At 37.1% G+C, this 10,542-nt stretch overlaps 1 protein-coding gene across 1 annotated transcript in view; it reads right to left on the bottom strand.

Moving 5' to 3' along the window:
• The window catches only part of LOC110116099 (proteasome subunit beta type-3), a 39,552-nt gene that overhangs the window by 12,199 nt on the left and 16,811 nt on the right, over window positions 1-10,542 (bottom strand). The window contains exons 5-6 of the mRNA XM_020849565.2: window positions 7,401-7,485; window positions 6,693-6,787 (exon numbers count right to left, since the gene is read on the bottom strand). Coding sequence (XP_020705224.1) covers window positions 6,693-6,787; window positions 7,401-7,485 — 180 coding nt within the window. The remainder of the gene's footprint in view (window positions 1-6,692; window positions 6,788-7,400; window positions 7,486-10,542) is intronic.

Below are 10,542 nucleotides of genomic sequence, written 5' to 3'. Positions count from 1 at the left end.
AATCGAATTTATCACCTGATTTAAGTGAAACGGAACCCATGGATCTTAGGGTTGCAACCAAACTTGAGTCTCTTTCGGAAGACAGTACTTTGAGTCTGAAAGTTTTTTAGCCAGATTTGAGCAATGAGCCCCCTCTTGTTTCATTAGAGTCTAACTTTAGAGCTGCTCAATTGGATTTATATTTGGCCGAGTGTGTCATTCCTGATTCATACATTTTGCCCGTTATAGCCTTGTCATACCAGGATAAGAACCACTTCTATCCTAGTTGGATGAATTTATTAGACGACACTACCCCCACTAGGAGACTACTGTCGACCCTAACTGAAACCACCTATAGAAGTGCCCTGGTAGCTAAGAGTGTCTTCATTCCTCCCCCTACACCAGTTCCCTTAGACCAAACACTTTAGACCCCTCTTCTCGTGTCTCGTCCACCTTTTTTTCTAGCCATGTGTTCGTGTGAGTTAGTATGTTGTGTATGTGTTTTGTGGTCTGTTGTCTTCCTATTTGTCTATGTTTTAAACTTTTGTAAGCTCATGAGTCTTGTCATTCATCATGCACACCGATCTCTTGCATTTGCATCTGCATTTCACCTTCAAGAGTTACTCAACGAAATTAAAAAGAAAATTAAACAAAGTAACAACCATTTTAAAATTATTGCTGATAACAAAAGAAGGTCCAAAGAATTCAAAGTTGGAGACTTTGTGATGGTACGGGTCCGCCTAGAGTTTTTTTCTCCGGGCGCCGTAAAGAAGCTGCATGCTCGAAACACCGGATCTTTTAAGATAATCTCAAAGGTTAATAGTAACGCATACGTACTGGACCTCTCTTGAGGCTTTGACATGAATCCTACATTTAATATAGAAGACCTAATAGCCTTTGAAGGACCCGAATTTTAACCCCATGAGCCACTCATTAAATCAGCCTTGTGTGACCCCACCTGGTGAGATCTCCAACCCAGCTCCACTCCCCAATTTACCTTACTCACTTATAACGGAGAAGGTCGAAGCAATACTAGATGATGAGGTCATTTCCACAAAGGAAGGTGGGCGCCGAAGATACCGAGTTCATTGGAAAGGGACACCGGAGATAGAGGATACTTGGATTGACAGGGACGAGCTACAGAGCCTACACCCAGATCTCCTAGAGTTGTACAAGGGCTCCATAGATATCTAATCGATGGGGTCGAGTTTTCTCCCACCTGGGGAGAATGATGAGGACATCAGCAGCGATTTCGACACATGTACCTTCAGGAGATGCCGGAGATCGACGGCCACAATCATGATCTGTATTTTCATCATTTTATGTAGTAGTTTATTTTTATTTTATGTTTTTTCCGTTTTTGCCCTCATGGGTATTTGGTAGCTATTGTAGCCCAAGGGGCATTTTAGTCTTTTGCTTTCTTTGTCATTTTGATGCCTATTTATATGGCTCTTTTCTTATGTAAAAAAAAAGTTTTTGGATGAATGAAAATTTTTCACTTATGTTCTCTTTGTGAGTTCACCCTCCTCGATCTCTTAGTGAGTTCGTAGGAGAACTAGATCTCTTTGTGAGTTCTAGGTTTTCTTGTTTTCGTTTTTCTTTAGTTCTCTTGATCAATTCGTGTTGTGGAGATTTGGATTGAAGCCACTAGTGGGAGATTGGTTTTTCATGTTTTGGATCCCGAGAATTTCCCCCACACTCTTCCCTCCCTTGCTCTTGCCGCCGCCCCTCCCTGGGTTGCCCAGGCTGCCGGCCTGCAACCCTAACTGCCGACCAGCAGCCACCGACCAGCTCTTCCCCAACCCGCCGGCTTCCTCCCCCCTTGCAGCCGCCTCCTTCCCCCTCCACCTCTCTACCCGCCGGCCCCTCTTGGGTTCTGAATTTGAAATTCAAATTCACCAAGAGCTGTTACCCACTTGCCAAAATTAATTCCTAAATGTATGCCATCCTCTTAATTGGATTTCAATCCCAATTTGAAATTCAAATTGCTGCATAAATGCTTCCCAAATTAGCTCCTTGATTTGTGGCTCCAATATTAATTGGATCTAATTTGAATGATCAATTCAAATTTGATAATTCCCCCAATTTTGGAAACGCCTCCTCTCAGAAGTCTGAGAATAAATTCAGCTCTATTTAATTGAATAAATTCAGCTCTATTTCATTAGTAGACTAGTGCGTGGGCCCCACTTGCTCACAATTCATAACCCCCTTTTTTTCTAAATGGTCGGCCATGCATAGAGTCCAAATTCTCTCACCTGCTATCAATTCCTATCTAATTAATCCCTTATCTTCTCTGAAAACCGCTGGCCCCTCATGGGATTAATTGGAATTCTCAATTAATTTCCCTCCTCTGTCTAAGGGAAATTCAAATTGAGGTTGATCATTAGCCTCTCAAACCTCTACCTCACCAAGCCGCCACCTTCCACCCCTCCCCCCCCTTCTTCTTCTTCTTCTTCTTCTCGGATGCTACCTCAACTCCCAACAAGAATGCATGGCGGAACCCGAATGGAACTTTGGGTTTGTGCATGACGATCGAGATCAAGTTGACATCCTCCAATCACCGTTCTTTGACGTGGGCTTCGATTTCGACGACACTATTGAAGATTACATCGACCGTATCCAGTACACATTAGTTGATGTGATCGACGAGCAAAGATCAAAGGGACGTTGGATCATCATCGGACGACCATCATCCTCCACCGCTCCAGCCACCTATCCAAGAATGACGATCTTAGGTTCCTTCTTCCTCGGAGTGACCTCGGTTCTAATGTGGAGACTCTTCTTTCGCTAAAGCCTAGACTAGTTGAGCGTATGGACTCCAAAGGTGAAAATTCTCATTATTAAATTACGTATTCTTGTTTACCGTCATAGTTTTACAATTGATATTTGCGTTTTCTTAAATTGTTTGGTTAACGGACTTTGCTCTTCTTTGCCTAAGCAAGTTAAAAACCACGAATTCCAAGGATCAAACTTTTGCCATAAGTGACAATTTTATTTTGGATTATTTTGTTTAAATTGCTCTCTTTAATTTCTTAAAGTAACTCCATCGCATGTTTGTTTCACAGCAGAAAGTACCAATCAATCTTAATGGAAAATTTTATAAGATGGTGAGTCTTGCAATGCTTTATGGTGCAAAATATTGGCAATTAAAAGAGAAGCATAATATTAAGTTAAGTGTTGCTCAGATAAAGATGCTTAGGTGGATGAATGGACTTACTCTTACAAATATGATATGAAACGAGCAAATCCGGGAAAAAGTTGTAGTTTCAATGATAGATAAGATTAGAGGGAGTCATCTTAAATGATTTGGTCATGTAAAACATCAGCCTTCCGATGGCCCTGTTAGGAGAGTAGATGTATTAGATTTGGCTTATGTTAAGAAAGTTAGAGGTAGACCTACAAAGACTTGTTAGAAAATATTAGAAATAACCTTTCTTTATTAGATTTAAATGAGAATTTGACTTTTAACAGGACAATGGAAAAATGGATTTGTATAAAGGCTTGATGTTGTTGTTGTTGTATTTAGGAAGTTTCCTAATCAAGGGAGTTGTATAGGAAAATTTCCTAATTATGTTTATGCTATTTAGGAAGGTTTACTAAAATATGTTTAATTATTTAGGAAAGTTTTCTAAATCATACTTAATTGTTTAGGAAAATTTTTTAAATCATATTTAATCATTTAGGAAAGTTTCCTAAATCATGTTTATGTTGATTAAGAAGGTTATATTTATTTAGAAATATTTCCTAAATTATGTTTATGTTTATTAAGAAGATTCTAATTGAGTTATTATGTTCTAGAGCTATTTAAGAGGGAGTTTGCTATGGTTTAGGGTATGATATTGCTGAGGTTCTTTTCCTAGTGTTTATTGTGAGTTCCTAGCGGCGTCTAGGGTTTGTGGGAGAGCTAATTTACCTCTCGAATAATAGATCAATTGTATCTTGCTTTATTATTGAAGAAGAAATAAGAAAATCAGCCCTATCTTGGTGTTCCTACGTTGTTTTCCTCTTTTATTTGTTATTTTTACATCCAAGGCACATCAAATTTGTTATCAGAGCACTTTTTGGGGACCTATGTCAACAAAGAAGGTGGAGACATTGGAAAGTAAGATTGATCAAATCAAAACCAACATGGAGAAGAAGTTTTCATCATTCCTTCCAAGGAAGGCTTTCTAACCTAGAAGACATGATGAGGAAGTTGATCGAGATGTAATTGAAGGCTTCACCGACTATTCCTAAGGCTGAACCAAAGGGAAAAGAAATTTTAGAGAAGATAATGAGGAAGCTCTTAGAGATGAAATAAAAAACTCCACTAATTGTTTTAATGGCTAACCATAACCAATATTTGACTGGTATTCTCTTGGCCGAATCGAGAAGAGAAAGGAGATCTAACAAGATTCAATGAGGACAATTTTTTTTCAACAAGAGCCACCTCATAGGGCTCTGATAAGGGGCGGATCAAGGTTTCCAAATGAGCGGACAGCAAGGGAATTTTTTTGTGGAGGTGGTAGGGTGGCCGACCACTATAGGAGGCATTTCGAGCAAGGGGAGTGGACCATTAGAGAAGAGGTCAGGAGCTACCTCCTAGGGCTCCGATAAGGGGTGAAATAGGATTTTTGAATGGGGGACGGCATGAAGGGAGCTTCATAGTAAAGGTAATGGGGTGGCTGACCACTATGGGAGGTCTTTTGGACAAAGGGAGTGGACAACCGAAGAAGGGGGCGAGCCAAACTATGGGGATTGGGTCATGTGAGGCGGAGGGAAGAAAGGTGGGATTCACACCCTCTATACACGAAGGAAACATGGAGGGATCAAGAAAATCATTACACTGGATGAGGAAGAAGCTACATGGTGGTGAAGATCTTATAGTGGCAATCCTAGGGTCACTGCATTCTAGTATTGATGTGAAACAATCTAAATATCTTATAGTAAAAGCTACACCTATTCATTCTGGTTCTCAAGAATTTAGTTTGTATGGTGGAAGAATGGATGTAGACCCACATGTTTTATACATTCCTGGACAGTTCATGATTTTTCTGTAATCCAGAGATACCAAAGGGCTCTTTTACAGCATCCATCAAGATAATGTCCCAACCGAGTCTATTATGCTTAAGTGTGTCGTACATTTTGTTCCCCTTAACAAAAAGTTGCCATTCATTCTTAGTATCATGGGTTTATTGTTCAGAAGGTACTTATCAAGTGGAATAATTTGTCAAAGCACGAAGCCAAATGGGAACTTTACGAGCTGATCAGAAGACAATTCTCATCCTTCCACCTTGAGAACAAGGTGTATTTTTTGGGAGGGAGTATTGATACTCTTTTTTTTTTGTGGGGGCGGGGGGGGTACAACCAAGCAGGAGCTATATAGGAAGGTTCCTAATAAAGAGGGAGTTATTTAGGAAAGTTCATAATTAAGAAAATTTATTTAGGAGGTTTCCTAAAATATATTTAATTGTTTAAGAAAGTTTTCTAAATCATATTTAATTATTTAGAAATATTTTCCTAATCATGTTTAATTATTTAGGGATGTTTCATAAATTATGTTTATGTTCATTAGGAAGATTCTATTTATTTAGAAAGATTTCCTAAATTATGTTTATGCTAATTAAGGAAGGTTTTGATTGTGTTATTGTTTTCTAGAGCTTTTTAAGGGGAAGTTTGTCTATGGTTTGGGGCATGATATGGCTGAATTTATTTTCTTAGTATTTGTTGTGAGTTCCTAGCAGTATCTAGGGTTTCTGGGAGAGTCAGTCTACCTCTCAATGTATGTACGTGTTTGTGTGTATAATTTTGATTCTTTATTAATTTATTAGGTTAAGTAATTCATGTCATGATTGTTCAACAAATTTTATGCTGGCTATAAACTATCTAACAGGATAAAGGCTTAATGTTGTTGCTGTTGTTATTGTTGTATTAATTTATTGGTTGTTAGGTGTTGTTTATTGAAATTTTCAGATTTGTTATGTTGGTTGGGTTTAGAACAAGAGAAAGACAGGATGGATATTCAAAAAAAGAGATGAAAACAAGTGAGGAAAAAGCAAGAGGAATATATGAGAGCTAGAGTGACGGTTTTAAAGTACTCATATATGAAGTTGTGAAACATCTCTGTGTAGTCGTGAATGCAGAAGATTATATTGACAACTATATAAATTGTGTCCACTATTTTTTTTTGTTTTCTCATAGCATTTCATTTTAATCCTTGCTTCATATCACCCTCTTTCATCCCTGTTCAACATTGCTCTCACAAGTGAACTTCTCCCAACAAGGCATGTCTTCTCTAAAAATAAATGAAGAAAACATAAGATATAAAATGCTACTAAACAAAGAAAAGCAAAACATTTATGCAGATGCCAAAACAAATTGTAAAAATGTCTTAGTAGCGGACCATCCATCATCTCAATGTGTAACTAGAGTAGCATGTTCGGAAATTTGTAGAATTTAAATGCATCATGTTTTTACCATATGGTGCTATCGAAAGAAAAGCTTAATTATTGAAATAGCACTTTTCCCGAGTAAGTTAAATTGCTTTTAAGTTGATAAGAAATATCACAAAAACATCTAGGATTGTCATTCTCTAGAAAGTCCTCTACGGGCCAATGATATACCAATAAAGGTCCTTGTAACAAAAACAGCTTCATCTACATTATAGAAGTAATAAACTAAATCAACAAGAAAAAAATTTCAACAGCTTAGCAAAAGAAACAAAATGCACTTACACAAATAGGACATGGCCACCCCAGCCACTTAAACAATCACGATCCACAGATGCAAGTAATGCTTGTGAAATAGTCTCAAAAAGCTCCTCAGGTTCCTTGGGCAGCATGATACACAATGAAAGCGTATCAATATATGCATGAGTATCAAAACATTAAAAACACAACAAGTTTGGAATAGAAAAAAAAAACAAACCAAAATAGTTTTAAGCTTATCCATTTCTTCTGCTGCTATTAAGTTCTCTTTTGTTTGAAGTCTATTAAGTAGATGAGAAATGACGTATATTTCTAGTATGAGTACGTAATAATAGGTCTGCCCACTTTAGACAATTGTTTCAATTAGAAAGTGCATTTCCTTGGGATCTATAGCATCTGTCAGAACAGAATTCTTTAGAGTTATAGCTAAAATCTGTTAACACTAAAGACTTTGCAGAGCGGTATTGCACTTCTACAAACAGTGCCAAAGGTTTAAATCCTTGCTTAAAAAAATAATGCTGAAAACATAAATGCAGGCTGGTATAATCCCCGCTCATATTCTACAGACTAAAAATACTGACATTAACCAATTTTTAAATGCTTTAACTGTAAATTATACTTTTTTTCAAAAAAAAATGTTGCTGATGCGGATTTTTGAAAAGGCCTCGGTAATTCTGAAAGAATTGATCGAGGTTGCCAATTATGACAAGCACTCAATCAAGAAAGTAAACTAACCATGTCAGACTTGTACATGGACTCACAAGCACCATAAAGTGACTCGGAAGCTGTTCCAGCAACCACAAAATCCTTTGCAAGTTCCCTGCACGAAAGAATTGAATCAACATAAGCATGAAAAGGTAATTATCACTATCATTTTGATCCATCATGTGAATAGAAAGAGGAAAAATTGAGGCAACAATAAAGATTCAACAATATCCAGTTATTGAAGACTAATAATTGTACAAAATAAGGTTTATTTTATAGGAATACTTCATAAAAAGTGATCTCCGCAGATGAAATAAACAATGTAAAGGGTTAATACTTTTCACTATTCTGTTTAGACAACGATAAGTACATCATAATATTTTGGGTTAATACTTTTCACTGTTCTGTTTACATGTAGGTCTATATAGTTTTAGATCCTTACCGATTGCTCGCCAAATTTGTGACCTTGTTTGGGATTCTACAAGCCTATATCATCTTCCCGTCCATTTCCAACATGTTTTCCTCAGTACCACTCTCCACCTTAACTATTTTTCTCTGCCATTGTTCCCAACATCTTTCAAAGAGTTAAGACAAGGCTGCCAACAATGTCGCGGAAGCAGCCCATAACTTTCATCTACATACTAATAACATGTTTACACAACGAATATCTAAAGAATAAGAGCGCACAATCCTCCAGAACAATTGAAACACCAAAATCTAGATCAAATGCTCACGATGGGATAGGTTGCAGCATTTTTCCAATGCCCACTTTATAGAACGCATCATCAAGGTCACAGGCAAGCACAGCCATTCAATCTGGAAGGAGCTATTGAGAGGAACTAAATATAATGTTTATTCAGTATAAGGATCTCCTGCTTATAATAGAAGAGAATACAATGTCCTGAAGGACAACCAAATAAATAAGGACCACTAGCCATTACAGGTTAATACTCTTCCTCGAGCTAGAGCACATATACAAGTTAATTCAAGATTGTTGCATATTTTCAAAAATTGAATGACATAACATTTGATGCATATACCTACAAGTTGTTCTCCACTGGAAACATGAGTAACAAATTTCTTTGATAGCACAACATTCACAATAAAATAGCAGACAATCTCAATATGTTTGATTTTTCCATGTAATACTAGATTATCACCAATGAATTTTAGATAGTTGTCTCGATATAAGACCATAAGCCATGTAGTAAAAAAACCAAATTCCTATAGAAGTTTTTTCACCTACATCATCTCACACATGGAGCGTGTCATGGCACAGTGTTTTGCCTCCACACTTTACCTAGCCACCATTGTTTATTTTTTCTACTTTTCCTTGTGACAACGTTACCTCTGACAAATATGTAATACCAAGATGGGAATTTTATATTATCAATTGATCTAACAAAGTCAGCATCAGAGAAGGCTTTTATATTAGGATGTCCATTCATGGTGTAAGGGATTCATTTTCCTAAGAGCCACTTAATGTACCAAGGATACAAATAACAACTTCCCAATGTCTTATTCAGGAGCTCTGTATTTGTTTTAATTATGTTCGATGTTCAGTAAAGTATATATATGCTTCTCATTATGAAGTTTGCAGTTGATAGGTTGACATGTTAAGAAAGCCTAAATAGATTTCTTTCCTTCTCTGTTATACTCCAGTTTGAATGTTAGAGGGTAAGCCAAACTGGGGTGTGACACTCAATCCCCAAAGATGCACGTGACATTGGGGTTGTTTCTTTGAATAGATTTTGAGTGTGCTGTATTGCAAAGGCATAAGTATTGAAAATTAAAGTTTTGATTGATTGAAAAATAAATCTAGAGTATTTTTATGAGAAATTTAAAACTCATCACTTAGTTCATATTGAGCATATTCCTAAATCACACAAAGAAGATGATTTCAAAATTCACAGCTCTCGATCTCCTCTTCTCCTCCACATGCCACCCCAACGAGCTCCACAGGACAATCTCTCCTCCCTCACATGTTATTGATCCCATTAGTGCTTCTACAACAAGCACTCGTTCTCTTCTCCTTAGCACATTGTCTCCCCCATCATAATCTCCTTTCTGAATTTATCTCACCAAGATTATTTTTATTTTAATTCTCATTTTTATTAGTTTAAACAAAACAAAAAAAAATAGTCTCCTAAATTTCAAATATATTGCCTTTAAAATACCCCTGAATTCTAAATAATTGCAATCAAACAACCCCATACTATAAAAAGAATCAAATCATTTTTTGTAGCCCTAAAAAAACACCTGGGATAAATTTGGACTGAGAAAATCTAATGTGATAATTTTTTATGCTTAATTCATGGGGCTAAACTTCCTGAAATAAAACAAGACAATGACACGAGGTAACTAGGTAACTTGTTTTGGATTTTCCTTTATTTAAGAGATAACTATGCAAATGCAAAAAAGAGGCAGTGCGAGTAAGAACGTAAGCTTGGATTGGATATGGCCTTTTATCCAGAACTGATGAAAAAAGCAGATTCAAAAGTTCTACTTTGGATTCCTGCTAAGATTTATAACGCTTTATTGACTTGCTGATTTCATTTAAAATTTCGTGCACAGCAGCTTGCAACAAGTTGGAACTACTGATGCGGGCAAAAGATACAGGGAGCCTATACCCTTCGCCCACAAAAGACACGACGGACTTCTAACGACGAAAATAGAGAAAAGACTAGAAAATCAACAAAAGGGAAGAACAAACTCTTATATTTCAAATTTTAAAAAAACAACCAAATAAAAAAAACTATGACGACGACTAACAAACAACACGACAGACACCCTAAAGTTGCTGCACTTTGAGAAGAAGGATACAGGTGGAGTGGCACTTGCGGAGAGACGAAGAGATTAGAAGCCCGAGAAGAAAGGGTGGAAAGAGCCCGCAGGATTTCCGGAAGGGATGAGAAAAGAAGGTTGGAAAGAGCCCGCAGGATTTCCGAGCAACCAGCAGGTTAACTGATTTTTTTCCAAAAATCAAATATCATTCAACTATTCAAAACATTACATAACCCCCCATATTTATAGGTATGAAAGGGGAATACAAAAGGTCACAAACACTTAATTAACACATAATTAAAAGCATAGAAATCTCCCCCCAAAGCTCTCGGTTTACACCCAAACCAGGAACCAAGGAGACGGCCACGGGAGACGAAGGGAACCGCAC

The sequence above is a fragment of the Dendrobium catenatum genome, unplaced genomic scaffold (assembly GCF_001605985.2).
Source record: "Dendrobium catenatum unplaced genomic scaffold, ASM160598v2 fragScaff_scaffold_1351, whole genome shotgun sequence".
In the NCBI taxonomy this organism is placed as follows: Eukaryota; Viridiplantae; Streptophyta; class Magnoliopsida; order Asparagales; family Orchidaceae; genus Dendrobium; species Dendrobium catenatum.
This window is presented reverse-complemented; position numbering and strand designations above follow the sequence as displayed.